General features: G+C 35.7%; 3 protein-coding genes across 4 annotated transcripts; 1 reads left to right on the forward strand and 2 right to left on the reverse strand.

Annotated features, from left to right (window-relative positions):
- The first annotated feature begins 442 nt into the window (after positions 1–442).
- LOC104235138 (E3 ubiquitin-protein ligase Os04g0590900-like) lies at positions 443–2,342 on the forward strand. 2 transcript variants are annotated; one of them, XM_009788825.2, is made up of 2 exons: positions 443–980; positions 1,090–2,342. In XM_009788825.2, the coding sequence occupies exon 2, from the start codon at positions 1,094–1,096 to the stop codon at positions 2,144–2,146; it is 1,053 nt and encodes a 350-aa protein (XP_009787127.1). In that variant the 5' UTR covers positions 443–980; positions 1,090–1,093; the 3' UTR covers positions 2,147–2,342. The 2 variants fall into 2 exon arrangements, with proteins under 2 accessions (XP_009787127.1, XP_009787128.1); XM_009788826.2 differs by having other exon boundaries at positions 443–759.
- A 7,515-nt stretch (positions 2,343–9,857) lies between these two features.
- On the reverse strand, positions 9,858–12,096 carry LOC104235139 (uncharacterized). Its single transcript, XM_009788827.2, has 3 exons — positions 12,042–12,096; positions 11,338–11,390; positions 9,858–10,409 (listed from the first exon to the last, which is right to left on the reverse strand). The coding sequence occupies exons 1-3, from the start codon at positions 12,094–12,096 to the stop codon at positions 9,858–9,860; spliced, it is 660 nt and encodes a 219-aa protein (XP_009787129.2).
- Positions 12,097–18,366: 6,270 nt separating this feature from the next.
- Positions 18,367–21,515, reverse strand: LOC104235137 (cinnamoyl-CoA reductase-like SNL6). The gene is made up of 5 exons (XM_009788824.2): positions 21,302–21,515; positions 21,067–21,230; positions 20,157–20,354; positions 18,893–19,224; positions 18,367–18,762 (listed from the first exon to the last, which is right to left on the reverse strand). The coding sequence occupies exons 1-5, from the start codon at positions 21,432–21,434 to the stop codon at positions 18,630–18,632; spliced, it is 960 nt and encodes a 319-aa protein (XP_009787126.1). The 5' UTR covers positions 21,435–21,515; the 3' UTR covers positions 18,367–18,629.
- Positions 21,516–24,179: the final 2,664 nt, after the last annotated feature.

Raw genomic sequence — 24,179 nt, forward strand, 5'->3', positions numbered from 1 at the left:
AAATTAAAACAACAACTATCACAGTATAATCCCACAAGTGGAGTTTGGAGAGAGTAATATGTACGTAGACCTTACCCCTACCGTGATATAAAAAGACTGTTTCGAATATACCGTCGGCTAAAGGAAAGATGCAAGTAAAGCAATATCAACAAGCAGTAACGACAACAACAAAAAAACAAGGCAAAGGAACAACAAAGTGATAAAAATCTACCAATAATATAATACAAGACTGCCACTAAAAATCTTGTATAAAATTGATAGATACAATTTAGTGTCTAGTAATAAACAAGTTTGTGTTTTGTGTTGGATTTACTTAAGAGTGAAGATGTTTGGAAAGTCACTCATGTCAATTTTAAGTTTCTTTCTTTAATATAAAAGGCAAAGAGCAACCTGTAATATATAGTAGCATTTCACTTTAGTAGCAAGTGGCTAGAACCATAATAAAGCATTGATTACTTTGATGAATGTCCAACCAACATGATCATGTTAGTCAACATACCACTATCTCCAATAAAGCAAATTAAAGAAAGAAGAACAAAAAAAAGGAAGGAAAAGGAAAACAGAACCCACAAGAAAAAACAAGAAACACCAATCTAAGCATTCTCATTTTTTCTGTTTTTGTTATCTGCTTTCCTTCTAAGCTGCTTTGGTCTGCCCCCTTTTCACCTTCATTTGCTACTACAATACTCTTCAAAGCCACACTTCAATCTTTCACACCCTTTACTTCCTTCTATCTGATATTAATATAACCAGTCTCAGGTAAATTCTTTTCATTCCCCTGCCTTTCCCCCTGTTTTCTCCCTTATTTTCTAATTTGATTCATTGGTCTTGTTACTATATTCTTAATATTTTGTGTTGTTATTACTTGTCGGCACTGCTTCTTCCCATCTTTTCTTCAGTCAAGGGTATCGGAAACTGTCTCTCTGCCTTTCAAAGGTAGGGGTAAGACTGTGTACATTCCACCCTCCCAGACTCCACTAGTAAGAATACACTGACTTCATTGTTGTTGTTGTTGGTCTTGTTACTATTGCTTGAGATAGGAGAGTAACCTCTTTTGGGCTACACCATTTTTATTTTCTTTTTCTGCAGCCCCATGTATAGTAAGAGTCTTTCCAACGACGAGCAATTGGTACCTATAAGTAATCCAAGAACTTGGGTACCCTATATGAGTACAAAGGACTGTTCTCAAGGATTTTGCAGTTTATACTGCCCACAATGGTGTTACATAATCTTCCCTCCACCACCTCCATTTGAATTCCCTGATGATGATTCTAGCCCTAATTTCTCCCCTCTAGTTATCGCGATCATCGGAATTTTAGCCAGTGCTTTCCTATTAGTCAGTTATTATGCTATAATATCAAAGTATTGTGGTAATAGGAATGTTACAAGAAGAAGAGAAAATAATCAAGAAGATTCAGAATTAGAAGATGAAGATCATGACCCTTCGAATCACGAACCATGGCATGTAAATCCAGGTGGTTTAGATGAAGCTTTAATCAAGTCTATTACTGTGTTCAAGTATAAGAAAGGTGGTGGATTATTGACTGAAGGCACAGATTGTTCTGTTTGTTTAAGTGAATTTCAAGATGATGAAAGCCTTAGACTTTTGCCAAAATGTAGCCATGCTTTTCATGTAATGTGCATTGATACATGGCTTAAATCTCACTCCAATTGCCCTTTATGTCGAGCTAATATCATCTTTCCAAATGCTTCACCTCCTCCAATCATGGAAATTACTCCTCTAACTAATGAACCAACTCCACAACTCCAACCTGAAAATGATATAGAAATGGGCATTAGAGAAGAAGAAGATGTAACAAGCCATATAAATCAAGAATTTAGGAGATCAGTGTCAATGGACTATGGATCACAAGGTCGTTTATCGATAGCTGATGTACTAGGAATTGATCACGAAGAATTCCAAGATTGTGTAATGGAAGAAAGCCAGTTGCAAAGAGATGTTGGAACATCAAAATTACAAGACAATAATGGTGAAGAAATGAGTAGGAGTGGGATTAGAAACAATGTACTTACACATTGTGTGGCAAGTCCAATGGTGATGAAGAGATCATTATCCAGTGGGAGATTATTGTTTCTCAAACGTGGGAGAGGACAAAACATTGTCATTCCTTTGTCAAATATTTGATTATTTTTGTGTCAAGATTTAGGAGGATTTTTCTATGTCTTTAAACAAATTAAGAGTCAGTAACCATGAGTTTGAAAGGTCTTTTTTTCTTTTAGAAATTGAGCTTTTCTGATTTTATTTTTCATCCACTATTTTTGTATGGTTGAGTGAATGGAAGATTGTTCTATGCGAAAATCAAGGGAAAGTTCATGTCTTAGGGATTCCATTGGCTGTTTGATTATTGTGTCAGAGGCTAGTCTTGTTACAGTTGTTGTGTTGGAGTTGGATTTAAAAAATGTTGCACCAATAGAGGGATTTAAAATTGTAAGGGGATGGGGATGAAGAGTGGAAGAAAATTTAGTATTCAAATTTCATAGAGTTTGCCTAAGAAAGCATTTGGCAGGGGGTTGTTTGGTTTCTGTATAAAACTTCACATTAGTGTTACAATATTTGGTTAGCTTCTGAAATTTGCATAAAATTTAGCATTATATGATAGTATGATCGGCATTTTTATTGCCTCAAAACTAATGCCTACATAAGTTATGGAAGAATTAATTTATTAATTCGAGATAGAAGGTAGAATAAAAGTAGGAGGATTAGTAACACTTGGGTTACAGCAACTAAAATGACCATAATAACCCGCATGTGTTAAATATTTTTTTGTTAAAAGTAAACAAATCACATTTTAATCCTTATTCTACAATATTTGCATTAGTAATCCATGCAATTAATAATTCTTACATTATAATCTCTCTATTATTAATCTTTGTATAACTTGTCTCCAAACTAAATAATCCTGATGAGTATTACTAATGATACTTAAACATTGTCATTAGAATTTGCTATAATGTTTAATGATGAAGTATGTTTAAATTGGGTAATTGCGTAGGGCCTGGGGTCAGGGCTTTGGCTCTAATCTTAAGGCAGCCTATCAGCTCCCCAGTAATTGTCTTGTACATTTTGGAAAAGCCATAGACAACAAAATATTGTTATACTGGCACTATAGTTAATTTTATCACATTATTCATGTAATGCTAATTTATATAATTCTTTTATGTTGGAGTTCTCACTTTTATAATAATATCGATTAAAAGTTTTTAAAAATTAAAGTAGAAACTAAGATTTGATGTTCTAATCAAATAATAGTACTATGGTTTGAGAGAAAGTAACAATTACACATTGGTAACATCAATTTGAAAAAAAACAAATAAACAACTACGGATGTACGAAAAATATACACTGGGCCAGTTGATCAGGAAATATTGGGAGAAATTCAAAAATTGTTAGATTTACAATTGGTCATTCAAAAATAGCACAATTTTAAAATTAATCAAAATTTAGTCACTTTTCATGTAAAGATAAATTTGAACGAAAACATTGTTCAAAATTCGAAAAATACTCCAGCATAATATACTGGACTTCCAGCATAATATACTGGAGTTTCAGTATAATATACCGATCCAGCATAATATGTTGGAAGTTTATACACATGTGCTCCAATCTCCAGTATATTATGCTGGAACTTTCCGCGTGTTAGAGTTCCAGCATAATATGCTGGAAGTTCATACACAGGTGCACCGATCTTTAGTATATTAGCTGGAACTTTTCGTGTTGCCGCAAAAATAGTGGTTATTTTCAATAACTTTATAAACGCTAGTCATTTTTTAAATAACCAGTCTGAAACCTGGCTAGCCCGTGCTATTTGTACGGAAATATTCAGGGCCTCTACACTAATAACTTTTAAGACGGGCTTTAATTAGTTCAAGTGGGTAACCCTACTCAGTCGAGCCCATAAAATTATTGGAATATATTGATTTAGTTGTTATTGTAAAAATTGCATGGGGCGCCCTATTTGGTCACCCTCATTTAACCTATACCCATTTTTTTAAAAAACTTTTAACTTGTACCCGTTTTTTAAATAACTTCAGCCCTCTTTCTCCTCCTCCTTCGTTTTCTTCTTCTTCTTCTTTCTTCTGTTGTTGTTGGTGTTGCTATGGAACTTCAATTCATGGGATGATTGCCATAAATATGTTTATCAGATTATTTAAAAACAAATTGTGAATAATTACAAATGAACTAAATAACTAGCTGAAACTATATTAGATGGGTAGATTCTTGGTGTATATGTTTGTTTGGGATCTTGTTCATCTGCATTTTTGACCCTTGTATTATCATTCACTTTTTTTCTTCTTTCAAAGCTATGTAATAGTAAATTTAGACTACGTTACTTATTGATGTAACCAATTAGTTCAGAGGCACGTTAGTTTCAGTTGCAAGATTTTTGTTGAAATTGGTAACTTTATTGATCAGTGAATGATGATGAGTTATTAGATTTGTGCATACTCTCGTTTTCTTTTCTTGTTGCATAATTACAAACAAAATACAGATGACCAAGATCCCAAACAAACATAAATAGTGTTGAAGTTTTTACAAATGAACTAAATAACTTCAGCTCTAGAGTTGAAGTTCGCCTGTTACAAAACAAAAACTTCAGCTCTAGAGCTGAAGTTCGCCAGTTACAAAAACAAAAACTTCAGCTCTAGAGCTGAAGTTCGCTAGTTACAAAACAAAAACTTCAGCACACTTGGTTTAACACACTTGCTACTTCAGGCCCGTCTACTAGAATGCTGAAGTTTTGCGTGATTGTCTTTGCTACTTCAGCCCCGTATGCTGAAGTTATGCAAAAAAGCGGGTACACTTATAATTTTTTTACAAAGTAAGCACAACTTAAAACGTGACACAAAAAACGGGTATAGATGCAAATGTCGTTGTCATTAGACTATGGACCAACTTTTGGCTTTGGGTATGAAAAGTGAGAAACTAAGGACCCGTTTGTTTATACAAATTTTTTTCTAAATTTTTTCTTCAAAATTTGTTTGGTATATGGTGGATAATATTTTTTAAAATTTTTTTAATGACGAGTTTCCAAGTTTGAAAAAGTCAGTTTTACCACTTTTTTCATGTAAAATTTCATTTCCCTGATATTGTTTGAGTCGTCGCTTTTTTCGGTGTTTAAGTTTGCAAATCATGCTAATAATGTGTAATTTTTTTTTATAACATCAAATTAAAGTTACCTATAAAAATAGGTAACTTACACAACAAACCGTCAAATCTAATAATGTAATAAAACAATAAAAGTAAAAGAACAATATTGCAAAGAAAGAGAGAGTAATTCTTATTGAATTTTGGGATGATTTACAATGGGGTAAGATCCCTATATTTTTAGGAGAAAAATGACTTAGCCACAAAGTAAAACTCTCTACAAGATAGATATTCACTCTAAATAGAATTCTATTCTTAACACTCCCCCTTGAATGTCTACTCAATAAGTAATGTGCCTCGTTAAAACCTTAACTAAAATAAAACTCAATGCGAAAAAAAAATCTAGAAAAGGAAAAAGAGTACACATGTTTAATAATACGCTTTTTGGTTGTCTCGTTAAAAACCTTGCAAGGAAAACCCAATGGGACAAAACCTTGTAAGGGAAAAAGAGTGCAACGCGCATTAACTCTCCCTGATGAGAGCATCAATTCACATCCTTGAGCCTTCGCATCCCGATCTTGTACACTAGCTTCTTGAAAGTTGACCTTGGTAGAGATTTTGTGAACAAATTAGCCATATTATCACTTGAACGAATCTGTTGCACATTGATATCATCATTCTTTTGAAGATCATGTGTGAAAAATAACTTTGGTGAAATGTGTTTTGTCCTATCTCCTTTTATGAATCCTCCCTTCAATTGAGCTATGCATGCTGTATTGTCTTCATATAAAATCGTTGGTAGTTTGTCACACTTCAAACCACATTTGTCTCGAATAAGTTATATTATAGACCTCAACTACACACATTCTCGACTTGCTTCATGAATAGCAATTATCTCAGCATGATTAGATGAAGTAGCCACAATTGATTGCTTAGTCGATCGCTAAGATATGCCAGTGCCTCCACAGGTAAACACATAATCTGTTTGAGATCGAGCTTTGCGTGGGTCAGATAAATACCCAGCAACAGCATAACCAACAAGATCGGGACTGCAATTATTGCCATAAAATAAGCCCATATCGGTAGTCCCTTTTAGATACTGTAATATGTGTTTGATTCCATTCCAATGTCTCCTTGTGGGAGTAGAGCTATATCTTGCTAAGACATTAACTGAAAAAGTTATGTGAGGCCTTATAGTATTAGCAAGATACATTAGTGCAGCAATTGCACTAAGATATGGTACTTCAGGACCAAGTTGCTCTTCATTCTCTTCTTGAGGTCGGAATGGATCTTTATTTACATCAAGTGATCGAACAACCATCACAGTACTTAATGGATGTGCTCCATCCATGTAAAACCGTTTCAATACCTTTTCTATGTAGGCAGATTGATGAACAAAAATTCTGTTTGCCAAATGTTCAATTTGCAAACCAAGACATAATTTTGTCTTTCCGAGGTCTTTCATCTCGAATTCCTTCTTTAAATAATCAATTGCCTTTTGGAGTTCTATAGGAGTTCCAATAAGGTTTATGTCATCAACATATACAGCAAGTACAACAAATTCCGATGTTGTTTTATTTATAAAAACACATGGGCAAATGGCATCATTTATATAGCATTCTTTTAATAAATACTCATTAAGACGATTATACCACATTCGTCCTGATTGCTTTAGACCATACAAAGATCATTGCAATTTGATTGAAAACATTTCCGGGACTTTGAATTTTGTGCGTTAGGCATTTTAAATCCCTCAGGAATTTTCATATATATATATATATATATATATATATATATATATCTCATTATCAAGTGAGCCATAAAGGTAGACATTAACCACATCCATTAAATGCATGTCAAACTTTTCATGGACATCAAAACTAATGAGATAACGGAACATTATAGCATCCATAACAGGTGAATATATCTCTTCATAATCGACACCAAGCCTTTGTGAAAATTCTTGTGCAACAAGGCGTACCTTATATCTTTGTACCTCATTTTTCTCATTCCTCTTGCGTACAAAGATCCATTTATAGCCAACTGGATTAACACCATTAGGTGCTTGGACTACAGGCCCAAAAACTTCATGTTTTGCAAGTGAATTCAACTCTGATTGGATTGTTTCTTGCCATTTTGGCCAATCACGTCTTTGTCGACATTCTTCAACAGATTGAGGTTTAAGATCCTCACTATCTTGCATAATGCCAGATGCAACATTATATGCAAAGACATAATCCACCATTATATCCAATCGATTCAAATTTGTCTCAATATCGATTGGATTTATTAATAGTTCCTTATTTTCTTGAGTCTTGGGATCAGTGGTTTCCTCATGGATCTCAGAATTTATTGAATCGTGGATTTCTTAGTGAGACTCTTTCGTAGTGTCATTTTGATCATTTGTTTTTCTTTTTCTAGGATTTCGATCCTTAGAACCTAATGGTCTGCCACGTTTTAGGCGTGCTTTTGACTCATTAGCTATGACACTAGAAGATTGTCCAATAGGGACATCAATACGGATTGGAACATTCTCTGCAGGGATATGTGATTTTGTTATCCTTTTCAAATCCGTAAATGCATCCGGCATTTGATTTGCTATTCTCTGCAAATGGATAATCTTTTGCACCTCTTTTTCACAAATAGAAGCACGTGGATCAAGATGAGATAATGATGGATTTTTCCACAAAATTTTCCGTTTGATTTCACCAACTTCTCCCCGTAATTTTGGGAAAAGTGTCTCATTGAATCGACAGTCTGCAAATCATGCAGTGAACAAATCCCCCATTAATGTTTCGAGGTAGCGAATAATAAAGGGCAATTCAAACCCAACATATATTCCTAACCTTCTTTAGGGACCCATTTTGGCACGATAAGGCGGTGCTACAAGCACATATACTGCACATTCAAAAATTCTTAAATGGGATATATTAGGTTCATGACCCAAAACTAATTGCAACGAAAAATATTTATGATAATTTGTCGATCTGAGATGAACTGGCATTGCTGCATGCAAAAATGGCGTGACCCCAAACAAAAGTGGGAAACCTCATTTTCATGAGTAACGGCCTTGCTATCAATTTTAACGTTTAATTAAAGACTCTGTAAGGCCATTTTGAGTGTGAACATGAGCTATAGGATGTTCCACTTTTATCACAATTGATAAGCAATAATCATTAAATGCTTGGGATGAAAACTCAGCAGCATTATCAAGTCTAATAGACTTTATTGGATTATCGCGAAATTGTGCCTGTAATCGAATTATTTGTGCCATTAATTTTGCAAATGCGAGGTTGCGAGATGACAATAGGTATACATGAGACCATCTAGAAGATGCATCTATTAAGACCATAAAATATTTAAACAACCCACTAGGTGGGTGAATAGGTCCACAAATGTCCCCTTGTATACGTTTCAAAAATGCAGGAGACTCAATCCCAACCTTTGTTGGTGATGGTCTAATAATTAACTTGCCTTGATAACAAGAAGTGCAAGAAAATTCATTATTTAAAAGAATCTTTAAATTCTTTAATGGATGCCCATTTGAGTTTTCTATAATTCGTCTCATCATAATTGATCCAGGATGTCCCAATCGATCATGCCAAAGTGCAAAAGTATTGGAATCAGTAACCTTTTGGTTTACAATAGAATGTGCCTCAATTGCCTAATTCTTGTCCAATACAGACCACAAGACAAAGATGGGAACTTCTCAATAACCCTTTTTTGGCAAGAGACATTCTTGGTAATGATGAGATATTCAAAATTATTCTCATTTATTATCTCAATATGATATCCATTTCAGCGGATATCTTTAAACCTCAACAAGTTCCTCTTGGACTTGGAGAAGAACATTGCATTCTCTATGATAAGCATTGTTTCCTTAGGCAGAGTTATAGTAGCTCTTCCAGAGCCTTCAATTAAATTATTACTACCAGAAATTGTAGTAATATCTGCCTTACACATACTTAAATGAGAGAAATATTTCTTCTCTTTGAATATTGTATGTGTCGTACATGAATCAATTAAACAAATATTTTTACAATTGAACTTTGATCCAAGTTTGTTTTGTGGGATATTCATATTTGCTTCCCATGGTTTGACATACAAAAGAAATATACGAATAAATATTAGTATTTTGAGAGATAAAGGAAAAGAGACAAAGTGAAGTCAATAACTCAATAATGACTTATTCAATAAGTGTGATGATAATTTTCCATAAGACACAATCTTTGATTGGACAACTTAATTAGAAAACAGATATTGCATTTAATAAGAAATTTTTTTAGTGTCAGTTGATTTAAAATCAATCCTAACTTATTGAAATGCTTTAGCAAATAGTTTCACACTAGTTTTCGTCCCTTTTTTTTCGTTTGCAAGTTTTTGTTTCACGCTAGTTTTCGTCCCGTGTATAGTTTCACGCTAGTTTTTGTTTGCAAGTTTTCGTCCTTTTTTTTGTAATTTTTTTTTCACGATTCAACCATATCACAATCTAAATGAATACTTGCCCGATACTTGGCTTTACTAGCTTAGTACAGAAAACATGAAATTTGAGATATGCCCTGCAAATAATATCTAACTCCTAACATAAATTACAACTGATGCTGACTATAAATTTTGACTATTCTCAAAGTTTATTCAATAATAGATTATACTAATTCGCCATACTAATTAAAATTACTACTCATGTAAACTATAATAATTACATGATATTTATTCACTAACTAATACGAATAAGCAAAATAAAATAAAATCAAACTACTCCATCTTCTTTACTCAAAGATTCATCACCTATCAAGTGGTCTATTTTTCCATCAGGGCGCTCATAGAAGTCTGTCACATCTAAGTGGGTGATGTCAAATTTATTGTCATAGACAAAATTAGCTTCAGAGCTTTTATTCTTTAGAGATGCTTGATAAAGCTCAACCAAATGTCTTGGTACACGACAAATATTTGCCCAATGCCCTTTTCTACCGCAACAATAACATTCAGTTTTTGAACCATTTGCCTTTGGCTTCTCATCTTTCCCTTTCCACTTTTGGTGGTTATTTTTCTTTGGGGGGTGATTAACACCAGGAAAATTTCTTTCTTGTCCACGGTCACAGCCACGACCATGACCACGAATAGGGTCACGTCCTTTTCCACGCTTAGCACAATGAGAATACACCTCATCCACTTCAAGCAATGGTGTAGACCCAATGGGTCGATTTTCATGATTTCTTATGAGCAATTCGTTGTTTCGTTCAGCCATAAGGAGAAGAGAAATCAACTTAGAGTACTTCTTGAAACCTTTCTCTTTGTACTGCTGTTACAAGACCATATTGGAGGCATGAAACATTGTAAACCTTTTTTCAAGCATATCATAGTCAGTGATAGTATCTCCATAGAATTTCAATTTAGAAGTAATTCTGAACATCGCATAATTATATTCAGAAATAGACTTAAAGTCTTGGAGCCTCAGATGAGCCCAATCATATCGTGCTTGTGGAAGAGTGACCAACTTTAAGTTGTCATATCTTTCCTTTAAGTCATTCCACAAAACAAGTGGATATTTGACTATGAGATATCCTATTTTCAACCCTTCATCAAGGTGATGGCGCAAGAAAATCAAGGTCTTTGCACAGTATTGGGTAGATGCTTTATTTTTGTGTTTAATAGCGTCTACAAGACCCATTACATCTAAATGAATTTCAGCATCCAACACCCATGTCATATAGTTCTTGCCCGAAATTTCAAGGGCAACGAACTTTCTTTTCATAAGTCAGTCATAATTAAAAAAAGGAGAAAAGTTATATCTTAATCTTCTCAAAGAGCTTCTTGAGACGGTAGAATCTCGTGCTGATAACGTGTAATAAAACAATAAAAGTAGAAGAACAATATTGCAGAGAAAGAGAGTAATTCTTATTGAATTTTGGGATGATTTACAATGGGTAAGATCTCTCTATTTATAGGGAGAAAATGACTTAGCCACAAAGTAAAACTCTCTACAAGATAGACGTTCACTCTAAATAGAATTCTATTCATAACAAATAAGGTAATTTGAAAATTAAAGTGATTATAGCCAATTAAATGATAGTGTAAAAATTATTTTGTCACGATCCAAATTTTCCTCCGTAGGATGTCATGATGGCACCTAATCTTAGGGACTAGGTAAGCCTAACATTTATGAAATAATAACCATATTTAAATAACGACTGACAAATACGAAATAGAAATCTCTGTACAAGACTTACAATCCCAAAATCGGTAGTACAAGTCATAAGCTCTATTGAGTTTGCTAGAAACCCTACAAATACAACTGTTTCAAAATAGATATAAAACAGTGCAAGTACAGTATCAGAAGGTGACTCGGAAGTGTGAACGCAGCAACAAGTTTACCTTAGGTCTCCACAGCAAGATCTGAACAGCTAGCTAGCGATCGACTGACTTTGAAATACCTAGATCTGCACAAAAATGTACAGAAGTGTAGTATGAGTACACCACAACAGTACCTAGTAAGTATCAAGGCTAACCTCAGTGGAGAAGTGACGAGGGACAGTCAAGACACCTACTGGACTAGATAACCTGGACAAGTATAAGTGGAGAACTAACAGGGTATGATATCTCTACAAATTACACATAATGACAACAATAATACGGTGCTTGCAATAAGATTTAGAAGCAATAATTAGCAGCAGAACATAACAAGTAATAATATAGTAGAGTAAGCTGAACACAGTTTAAATCTGGTGAAAACAAATAAAAGAAGGACAAGTAGAAACTCGACAAGAATAACCGCTTCCAAATCAGGTTTATCCAATAATCTCCACGAAGTATCAAGCCTCCAAAAGAGTTACAAATTCACAGGTCCCAATTCGTGAACCCTAAACACTTGGCATCTCGTGCCATCATTACAACTGGTAACTGCACGGACGACTCACGTGCCAATAGAACTCACATAGAAGACAAGTAGACGAGGGTGTGTAGGAATGATCAATAACATCAGGATCCATCTTCTTAAACCAATAGGGGTGATTAACTATGTGTATGCTTGTGCAAGTGTTCTATCACAGTTCAGGCCAACTAGCAAGAGTAGGGAAAATAAACGGCACGTAAGAAATGATTCCCACAATTTGCACAAGGTAAAACTGACAATAGTTAGGCACGCCACTACACAAATATCAACAACAACAATGCCTTCAGGCCATCACAAGTCATCACAAATCAATCCCCGACATAGTCCACCTTGTCTCTCTACGTGCACAATAATAAAGTAAATGCTCGCCTTGTCTCGCCGCACGTGCTTAGTAATATTTCCTCATTGTCTCGACACATGCACAACACAAAGATATAGCCCACCTTATCACACCGCATGTGCATCATCACTGGTAAAATAGCACGTCAGAAACCTCATACAAACGCCCGAACAAATTCTTCCAACAATACCATGTGCCAAAAATAAAATAACACAATAGAATGGCTTTCACAACATGTGCCCATATTCCATAACAAATTTCCTCTAAACAGTTTCAATACCACAATCGTGCATAGACCTCGGCTCAGCAAACTGAGTACCACAACAACCACCACAACAATACACGAGAATAGGACAAGTAAATCAACCCAAGAGCTTTATAACACAAAGAAGCGATAGAACGAGCTCACAAAGTATAAATGAAATAGAGGATGCTAGTCTCAATAAGAATAGCTCAACAAGGGATAAATAATACGTAGCAAATGATTCCACAAAAGTATAATTCGACAACAAGGAAGATAACATGAGTCAATAATTCTAAATAAGGATGAGGCATCTATGATAAAGGATAACTAACTTCATTTAGGGTTGAGCAAATACGAAAGAGATACAACAAATTCAATTAAGGATAAGCAACGGAAAAGATAATCATAACTTCAATTAAGGATAAGCAATTAGGAAAGGATAGCATGGCAATTGAAAAGGCAACAACTTCAGTTAAGGAACACAAGAGTCAAATAGGCAATAAGAGTGTAACATGAAGCAATTAATTTCAATTAAAACATGTAGAAATAAAACTAGTAAATATGGAACTTAATCATAACAAAACAACTTCATATCCAATGAACATAAGTACCTAAGAGCCCTAAAAGGTTAATTTTCCATAAATAAGCCCGAGCACGTACTCGTCACCTCACGTACACGGACTTTACATGACACAGTTAGCATCAAAGACTCAAATCCTAAGGGGTAGTTCCCCCACACAAAGTTAGGCAAGATATTTACCTCAAAGAAGCTAGACCAATACTCTAAAATGGCCCTCTCAAGTGAAACAACCTCCGGACGGCTTAAATCTAGCCAAAATAACTTCAAATCATAAATAAAACTCATAAGAAATAATCCCGGATAATAAAGTCTCGATCTTTAACAAAAACTAAAAAGTCAATTCAAAAGTCAGCCCCCGGGCCCGCACGTCGGAACCCAACAAATTTTCATAAAACTAGAACACCCATTCCGAAATGAGTTCAACCATGCCAAAATAATCAAATTTCGATATCAATTCGTCCCTCAAATCATCATTTTACATTTTGAAAGGTTTCTTCAAAAATTACCATTTTTCCTCAACTCAAATCAATAATTATAAGATTGTTACGACCCAAGTTCTTCCTCCACGAACTGTCATTACGACACCTAGTCTCTACGACTAGGTAAGCCTAACAAATTGCGGGAATGGATTAAAGATGCAAAACTAGCCAACTAACAGGTAAATATAATTAAAAGAGTTTAAAATGCCGCTCGGCATATACAATAGTAACACTCTCGACTGAATATAACACTCTCAAAACCCAGAATCTCATGAATCACAAGTTAAAGAAATACATAGTGTTCTAACTCCAGAAGTCTAAACAAAGAAAAATACGAGAAATCTATAACTGAAAGGAGAATAGAGAGGGACTTCTAGGTCTGCGGACGCGGCAGATATACCTCAAAGTCTCTGGATCGCCTCGCCTCACGGGTAGTATGGCTGAGCAGAAGAACCTGGATCTGCACACAAAAAAATATATGCAGGAAAGGGCATGAGTACACCACAGCGGTACCCAGTAAGTGCCAAGCCTAACCTCGGTCGAGTAGTGACGAGGAAAGTCAGGGTCCTACTAGTTATATATATATATATATATATATATATATATATATATATATATATAACAAGGAGAAACAGTATGAAAGGTGACAGTATAATTAAAATACTAACGGTCAATAAAGATGAAGTCACAGAAAGAAATAACTCAGTACACATAGATAGTAACAGGGGATCTCCCAGGATAACGTCCCGTAGTCCCAAACGTAAATATGCAGAGGATCTCCCGGGATACCTTCCTGTAGTCCAAATCGTAAATGTGCAGGGGGATCTCCCGGAATACCGATCTGTAGTCCCAAAGTAAATATCCAGTACAGGGGGATCTCCCACAATACCTTCATGCAGTCCAAAATATAAATGTACAGGGGGATCGCCCGGAATACCGATCCGTAGTCCCAAAGTAAATATCCAGTACAGGGGATCTCCCGGGATGTCGTCCCATAGTCCCAAATATAAATGTGCAGGAGTCTCCCAGAATACCGATCCGTAGTCCTAAAGTAAACATGCAGGGGGATCTCCCGGAATAACGTTCCCTAATCCCAAAGTAAATACACAACCAGATCAATATACGCAACAGTCTCGGGGGAAATCTACAGTTCTATTCAAGTTCGTATCAAATAAATAGGAAATTTCTACCCTAAACATGCTACACAGAATCCAAGTAAGCAGTTAAAGCAGATAAGGCGGTTAAGTCACATAAACATGCTTTCACATAAACATGCTTTCCTAAACTAAACATGAGGTTTTACATACTAGTATTGCTCAATTAAAGGAGAAACGTAGATAAGTATTTAATGAAAATAGGGTTTTTCAGCAATTAGCACGTGTACGCACTCGTCACCTCACGTACACAACATTCATATAACAACAATACCAAAATCCTAATGGAAGTTCCCCCACACAAGGTTAGGCAAGCCACTTATCTCGAACCAGCTCAAAATCAATCCGATAACACGTTCTTGCCACGACTATCCAACTCCGAGTGGCCCAAATCCAATCAAATCAATTACATAACGTAAATAAAATTACAAGCAGCTAATTTAGCTAATGAATTTAAAGCTAAGATGAGAAAATAGAAAAATGCCCAAAAATCTTCTCCGGGCCCACGTCTCGGAATTGGGCAAAAGTTACCAATTTAGAACACTCATTCACTCACGAGTTAACTCGTACAAAAATTATCCTAATCCGACGTTAAATTCTTGTTCAAAACTCAGATTTCTCATTGGGGAACTTTTTCCCCTATTTTCAAACTTCTACCCGCAAATTCCTTAATTAGATGAGAAAAATAACAATAGATTAATGTATTAGAACTAAATTAGAGTTAGAACTTGTTACCCAATAGTTCTCCTTCAAAATCTCTCAAGAAATCGCCTTCCACCAAGCTCTAAATTATTTTTTAAAGTTATGAACTCAAACCCTCGATTTCACTCTTTTTTGCCCAGTGATTTCCATTTTTGCGAGGGGTCCACAGCACCTGCGATCTCGCTTCTGCGGCTCGGGCTCCGCACCTACGAAAATTCATTAAGTCCCCAGGCACCGCACCTGCGCTCCACTCCTCGCAGATGCGCTCCTGCTTCTGCGGTCCTTGAGCCGCATCTGCGACCAATGACCTTCAAGCCTTAGACCGCATCTGCGGTTGCCAAGCTGCTTCGGCGGTGCCACACCTGCGGTCCAAAATCAGCAGGTGCGAAAACAACAGGTTCAGCAAATTTCAGAAATTACCTAAGTCCAAATTCAATTCTGTTAAGCATGCGAAACTCACCCGAGGCCCCCGGGACCTCAACCAAACATATCAACTAATGCTTAAACATTATACGAACTCAGTCGAACCCTCAAATCACATCAAACAACGCTAAAATCCCGAATCACTCTCCAATCCAAACCTAATGAACTTGAATTTTCAAAATTCTACAACCGATGCCGAAACCAACCAAACCATGCCCGATTGACCCCAAATTTTACACACAAGTCATATTCAACACTACGGATCTATTCCAACTTCCAGAATCGGATTCCGAACCCGATATCAAAATTTTACTATCGGTCCAAAAACTCCAAAAATTCAACTTTCGACATTTCAAGACTAAATAAGCTACGGAACTCCAAAACACAATCCGGACACGCCCCTAAGCTCGAAATCACCCAACAGAGCTAATAGAATTGACGAAATTCCATTTCGGACACGTCTTCATACTGTTCCGACTACGGTCCAAATTTTAAGACTTAAACTCTCATTTAGGGACTAAGTGTCCCAAAACACTCCGAAACTCAAGATGAATCGTCCCGGCAATCACAATAACAGAAATAGACTCGGGGAAAGTAGTTAATAAGGGATCAGGGCGTTAATTCTCAAAACGACTAGCTGAATTGTTACAAAGATAGAATCATGGAATATAATAAAATTCGGGTGAAGAACACTTACCCCAATAATTTTCTTGAAAAACTCACGAATAATCGCTCAAAATCGAGCTCTACAACTCCAAAAATTGATTAAAAAAAATGGATAACCCTCGAAATAGAGTACTTTTATATTCTGCCCAGGTGTTTGTACATCGCGATCGCGGAATTTTAACTGTGATCGCGAAGAGGAAATGACTACTGTCCAAAATTAAATGCTATGCAATCGCGAACAAATGAGTGCGATTGCGAAGAGGCAAAAATTTTGATGCCCAAGGACTGCACTACGCGACCGCGTGAGGTGATATGTGATTGTAGAGGAGGAGGGGGAAATCACCAGTTGTTACAACTGAGCTATGCAAACACGGATAGAGAGATGCGAACGCGGAGAAGGAAATTGATCAGCCCACCTGAACATCCTTCGTGATCGCGTCTTCACCTACACGATCGCATAGAAGGATATCAGACACCAGATTTCAGAATTCTAAAACTTGAGAAAATGGCACGTGGCCCATCCGAATGCACCCCGAGCCCCTAGGACCACGTCGAAACATGCTAACAAGTTTCATAACCTAACACGGACCTGCTCGAGGTCTGAAATCACATCAAACAATGTCGAAACTATGAATCGCACCATGAGTCAAACTTATGAACTTTCAAATCTTCCAACTTCCAAAACTCAGCGATGAAACATATCTAATCAATCCGGAATGACGCTAAATTTTGCATGCAAGTCCTAAATGACATAACGGAGTTATTCCAACCTCGATATCACCAAAGTCAACTCTTGGTCAACCCTCTCAACCTTCCAAAACTTCAACTTTTCCAACTTTCGCCGAAATGCTTCAAATTATCCTACAGATCTCGAAATCCAAATCCGGACGTACGCCTAAGTCCAAAATTATCATACGAAGTTGTTGGAATTTTCAAAATATCATTTCGGAGTCGTTTTCTCAAAGTGAAAACTCCGGTCAACTCTTACTGCTTAAGCTTCTAAAACAAGAATCCCTCTTCCAAATTGACTTCGAACATCTGATAACTGAACTCGGCCACACACAGAGGTCAAAACACATAATATGAAGTTTCTCGAGATCTTAAGCTGCCGAATGAGATGTAAATTCTCAAAACGATCGGTCGGGTCGTTATATATATAAGTCCTTTCATAATTAATAATGAAACAAATATATAAACATGTTTCCATGTTTACCATAACTTTATCGTTAGTAAACGTGTTAATTGTTTTTTTTTTTGGGGGGGGGGGGGTTTATCAAAATTTAGGAATTAAAATGGTAACTGTATACTTGTTGGTTTCCTAAAAATGAAAAATAGCCGAAGAACCACAAGGGTTATCAAAATTTAGGAATCCTTGGAGATTTCATCTGAAAAGCAACCTCTCTTAGCCCTTAGGTGTACCGAGAAAACAGAATGTTCCCCACCCCCCCACCCCCCCAAAAAAAAAAAAAATTACTATAAGATGGGATAATATGACTTTTTATTATTGAAAAGTATAATATAAAAATACGATGTTTGGTTCAAATTGTGTACTATGATTTTCAAATTTTAATTATGTTCGAAAGCGAACCTTACCCAAGGACTTTATTAATCTAAAAAAATAATGTATATACATCTACTATTTGACAAGCACTGATAGCAAATCTCTCTTAATTTTCCCAGCTAGCTAGCTCAAATTAGACTTTTAAGTAAATGATTAGACTTAAAGCAAGCACCACTAGGTTGCCAAAAAAAAAACAACAACTCACAATTCACATGGTGTCACTTAAATTGTTGCCTTCCTATTATTATTGACTTCTCTACCCAAACATGATTAAATGCCTTGCATTTAGCCATTTCCATGTTTTTCCCTTTTATTACTTTTTCTTTTTCTCCCATTACACCCAAGATGTTTGGTGTTGGGTGGTGGGGCTGGGGAAACTTTACATGATTGTCATCAAATTTAAAAAATATGAACCACTATGAAGGGAAGGTTACCATTTTTCATCCTAATGTAATTATATATGTCTAGTCAATTTGCAGTTTCATGATAGGCAAACATCTTGATTATTTGCATTTTGGTCTATCTGGGACTGGCATCCCCTAAAGTCAACCATAAGCTTGTTCAGTTTTTTGTTGCTGATCCTCTGCTGGATTATTCTTGTGTCATTCTCCATACTATCATATGCACACAAAAAAAATGAAAAATGTTATGTAATGTATATATATGTGAAAGAATTGAAATAATAAAACCGCAAATATATACACATAAAACTTATGGGATAACATTATTAAATGAGGCATATACCTTTGAGGGGGAGAAGGCAAAGGGGACAACATATTGGCAAGCTGAAAAGCATCTTGTTGTTGGTTAATGATGTGATTGAAGCACAAATATCGACCGTAGGTTGCTACTTTTTCATATACACAAATGTGGGCATCGACCAAGAAATCAAGATCGACAGTCACAAACACACCATCTTCGTACATCTCAGCTGCTCCTTTAAGGTAAGGATTTGAGATTGTTAAGTCAGGACCCATTAACAGACCTGCATTTATAGTAACCATGTTGATTCCTCTGTCCATTGCCAATGCCCAAGCTGTCTTCTCTGCTAGTGTTTTCGATATAGCATGCCACAGCTGTCCATTTTCAAATCAAAACCACTTATCATTTTCTGTGCGCAATTCTATGACACTTTGAATTTTGCACTTAGCAAGTAGGTTTGGAGTAATGATAAAGTTATCTTCGAATAACCTATAGGTCACGTGTGGAATCAACCATTGATGTTAGGCCCCATACTTTTGGTGCCCCCTATTTTGTTAATAGTAGGTTTTATGTCTAATTTCATCAAAAACTACTTAATATTTTATGGTAAAATTACAAGATTCTTAAAAAAAATAAAAATGAAAACTTTTTATTCATGTAATTGATTAGCTATATTATCAATTAAAAAAATTAGAAGAAATCGATTAAAAAGTTGTTAACTACTTTGCATCTTAAAAAGATAGACTTTAAATGAAATACACAAGAAATGTTTTTTTTTTTTGAAAAAGAAAACTTAAGGTCTCGTAACAAAACTATGCTTTAGGCCATTAATTTTGTTAAGCCGCCCCTGGCATTAGGGTGGGTTCCCTATATCACACCCCTTGAAGCTAGTGTGGTATTTTCTCTGACCTGTATGAATGCGAGATGCTTCATGCACCGACTGCCCCTTTTCTTTAATAAGTAGCTTTTAGCACTTCAAGTATTCCTTTTTCTTTTATTATAAAATTATTCACTTAGAAATAACTGACCATGTAAACGAATTTTTACACTATTAAATTACCTAAAATATAATTAGAAATAACGGTTTGCAGTAAGTAGCATTAATTAGTATCTTAACAAATAAGGTAGGTAACTTGTTACAATATGTTAGAATACAAAAATAGTACATATAAATACACAATTCAAGTAGGTAAATTAAATCCTTTTGCAAATCATCTATGCATGCAAATAGGACGGTGAATGTATTCAAAACAGTAAAGGTAAAAATAAAAACACATGATAAGTATGCATAATATATGACACGCACCTTGAATTTACGACAAAAGTTGATGTCAGTCCAATGTCTTTCATCAAGATAATCCGTAGATGCAGATTGATCTTTAACGTGTCCCCAAATAATAGTAGTTGCAGAGGAAGTAAAGACAACTTTTTCTATGGTGTCTGTTTGCGCGCATGCTTCCAATACATTATGTGCTGCCCTCACCTCCACTTCTGCCATATCTTCCTGTCATCGTACATTTATTCATCTTTGTTAATTATTCCTGCTTGATCGATCTCATTCAACCTCTATTAACCAAGTAATTTATCAATTCTTAATTAAACACCTCGCTAAATAATGTTTTGACTTTAGTACTCCATCCGCCTTACAAAACAAGTAACCCTATACAGGGAACGGCTCTGTTAATTAGATTATGTTTTGCATTAATTGCCACACGATGATAGCAGTAATTAGTTATTCTAGACCACCGTATTTATATTAAATGAACACGGCTAAAATTATGTATTTTGATCATTAGATTTATGTTATGTACATAAACAATGTAAATAATTTTGATACTGTCATAGCATTGAACTGATTATAGCAAGTCGTCACTGCATATATTTTTCAATTTACACTTTACTGTATCAAACTTGCTACGAAAAGTTACTACATATTTTACACGATCAGTACAATTTAAATTATTATAGTATGTCTATATTTTTCAGTTAAGCATGTTAGACTTACGATGAAAAGTTGTCTACTGTTGGGGGCAAAATTTATCTGATAGTGTAAAAACTTATATATTGTACATAAAACTTAAACTCATTGTCATTAATTATATTACCACCCAGACAAGAGTATTTAATGATCACAAAATTAAACCCATGATGGATCAAAAAATTACAACGCATGCTAGCTAGCTGTAGAAATTAATTAGAAATTCAAGTATGCTTACATCGTAAGTGGGATAATCAGAAGGAGGCTGAAACGAGTAGAATAAACCAGAACAACCCTTCAAAGCAGCAAGTATGGTATGGTAATCAAAAGGGTCGGACTCAAAAATTTTCAATTTCTTCTTATGATCACATTCAATCCCCTTCAACGACAACGAATTCTCCCCTAATGAACATATCATAACTCGTTAATAAAGAAGAATAATAATTGAAGAATATATAGTACTAAGCTCTAACCATGAGTTTGAAGTGCAGCATGAACTGTGTAACCTCTCTTGAGAAGACGCTTTACTAACTTTGTACCAAATCGACTGGAACCGTCCATTACACATATGGTATTGAATATGCAATTATACGAAGCTGGAGCCATGTAAACAAGATTAATATTATTTGGGCAACTTTAATTTATGTGTGTGAGAGAAAGTATGTATATATCTCAAGTAAGTTTGGGTTGTAGAGAGTTTGGTGGAAGATCTCCGTATATAAAGCAAAGTGAAAGAGCCTAACGAGATGGTCCCAGCCAGCCCAATAATAGGACTGATTTGTAAATTATTTTTTTGGTTCAAAGTGGACTCATAATTACTTACTTTTAAGTGGGCAATGGAAAAAATTGGACTCATGTACAATGAAATAACAACTACTCCCTCCTTATCCACGTTATGTATTGGCAAGGTTTAAGAACGTCAAAGTGCTTAATTATATTATTAATAATTCAAAATATTTAACAAAAAAAATGTGATCTAAGAAGATTAACATATTGATTCCGAAATAGTACTAATGTAATTGTTACATAAATTGAAAGAAAAGAAGTATTAGCTTTAAGTGAGTAGCTTGATTGGAAGAATTCTGTTACAATTATTATTTCTTTCCCTATTCAACTTAGTTAACCCTATGAAAATTCTAAATAGTGGTTAGATGAGTGTAAAATGTGAGGACTTTAACTTATTATAAATAATGATAGTGTAAGTAACAATAATTTACATATTAATGTTTAATTTTCTTAATAAGTCGAACTAGTAAGGTAGAAATAAATTTATTACAACATATTTAAATGCACTGATAGTTTAAAAAATAGGCACACTTTCACATATAAGAGTTTCTCATTTTAATAAAGTTGTGACCTCTTTAATTATTGGATTGCCTGATTATCCATAGTTGTTGGCTTAACCTATAGTCTATCCGTGTCAAGCTAATTAGAGAATAAAGCATGTCCACGTTAATTAAAGAAGAAGGTTTATCGTCATGTTATGGTTGACATCTACTAACTGTGCAACTGCAATTGTTGGATTCATTCATTAGCTAATAAATGCAACCGTTGACCATGATTTCTCACGAACTCCCAACTCCCGTTGACGTGTTCTAAATGCATTCACCTCATTTATACTTACTATATATAACTTGCAACACGGAGAAATTAAATGATTATTATATTGAATAGACTAGTAATATTTTTATCAATTATTTAATATTTGGGCTACGTAATACTCCTTTCGTTCACTTTTATTTGTCTATTATACTAAAAAAATATTTTCACTTTTACTTGTCCATTTTATTAAATCAAGAGAAAGACAATTTTTTTTCATATTTTACCCTTTGTATTGGTCAAAATCTGACCACCCCGACCAGGTTGCCCACGACCCCCTTTTTAGCAATCGAGTAACGAAAGTCAATAGAGTCCACTTCATTTCTCATCCACAATATTCGACAAATCGAAAAGAGCAACGCCTGGAATCACGACCAGAACGCACCGCTGGCCCGAGCGCGTCAAGTCACGCTAAGGGTGAAGGGATTTATATATATATATATATATATATATAGCCCAGGAAGGCTTTCAAGGGAGGGGCTTCTCCATTTTTTTCCCACAGAAGGAAAATAAAAACAAAGCTCCATTCTTGTATCTTGTACAAAAATAAAACAATTGTAATATTCTTTCTTCAGGGACTGAGGAAGAAGGCAATATTGAATCTTAACGAGATTGTCGATATTTTCGTCATCCCCTACACATTTGTTATTATGAAATCTCTTGGTTTGGAATCAATTAAGTTTGACTACGCCTTTATCTTTGATTGATTTGTCCAAAAGAGTTTAACATCTTTTGAATCAAACAATTTGGCGCCGTCTGTGGGGATTTCCTAGTGAAAACTCCTAGTTTTTCCCAGATCAAAGCCGAGAAACACAATCATTCACCAAGAGAAGCACGAAAGGAGAATCTAACTCACGCGAGACATGGGAATAGCGCGTTGAGGGAAGGAGAAACAAATGAATTCACGAAACCTAGAATTCTTCGCCCCATCAGCTGTGAATATCCTGAACAAGGCAAACGATGCTACAATCCAACTCCCCCCCAACCGGACCACCAGACGGGAGCGAAGAACATCTCGCTCTCACCTCCCACACTTCGTCAAAGTAAGCACATAAGATCTGCGTGGATGAATGTACACAACAACATCTAGATCGAAGAACAAAAATCACTTTGATGCAGCCGAAGCCCTCCCTGCCGGCAGCATCTCCGAGCTGAACGGCCGGAGTCAGATAGGAAAAGTATAATGCGCGCATAGCGCGAGCCTATGCGAAATGTTGACGCTTCGTGTCCACCAGTGTTGAACCATCTGATGCAAGCAATACCAAACAAACTGGGACTTCCACGGAAAATGCCCGACCCTCCATAAACTAGAAAGGTTCGACCTCGCTCGAACATCGACGGGATGTTATTTCGATAAGTTCGAACTAACACCCATTAAGGCCAAGGGCCTTCGCCATCAAAGAAAAAAGAAAGGTTAGACCTCGCTCGAACGTCGACGGGTTGTTATTTCGATGCGTTCGAAATAACACCCTTTAAGGCCAATGGCCTTCGCCATCAAATGAAAGAAAGGTTCGACCTCGCTCGAACGTCGACGAGTTGTTATTTCGATACGTTCGAAATAACACCCTTTAAGGCCAAGGGCCTTCGCCATCAAATAAAAAGGAAAGGTTCGACCTCACTCGAATATTGATGGGCTGTTATTTCGATAAGTTCGAAATAACACCCTTTAAGGCCAAGGGCCTTCACCATCAAAGAAAAAGGAAAGGTTCGACCTCGCTCGAACGTCGACGGGCTGTTATTTCGATAAATTCG

Source organism: Nicotiana sylvestris, chromosome 6 (genome assembly GCF_000393655.2).
Source record: "Nicotiana sylvestris chromosome 6, ASM39365v2, whole genome shotgun sequence".
NCBI lineage: Eukaryota > Viridiplantae > Streptophyta > Magnoliopsida > Solanales > Solanaceae > Nicotiana > Nicotiana sylvestris.

Excerpts from the sequence above, each read along its gene's own strand:
- LOC104235137 (XM_009788824.2), bottom strand. The coding sequence starts at position 21,434 with ATGGCTCCAGCTTCGTATAATTGCATATTCAATACCATATGTGTAATG. Across the intron at positions 21,231-21,301 it reads TGCTGCACTTCAAACTCATG|GGGAGAATTCGTTGTCGTTG; the intron begins GTTAGAGCTTAG and ends TATGTTCATTAG. Across the intron at positions 18,763-18,892 it reads TTGCCTTCTCCCCCTCAAAG|TATGGAGAATGACACAAGAA; the intron begins GTATATGCCTCA and ends TGCATATGATAG.
- LOC104235139 (XM_009788827.2), bottom strand. The coding sequence starts at position 12,096 with ATGGATCCTGATGTTATTGATCATTCCTACACACCCTCGTCTACTTGT. Across the intron at positions 11,391-12,041 it reads CTCGTCTACTTGTCTTCTAT|GGTTTCTAGCAAACTCAATA; the intron begins GTGAGTTCTATT and ends TTGTATTTGTAG. Across the intron at positions 10,410-11,337 it reads GTACTACCGATTTTGGGATT|CAGTACAAAGAGAAAGGTTT; the intron begins GTAAGTCTTGTA and ends GTCTTGTAACAG.
- LOC104235138 (XM_009788825.2), top strand. The coding sequence starts at position 1,094 with ATGTATAGTAAGAGTCTTTCCAACGACGAGCAATTGGTACCTATAAGT.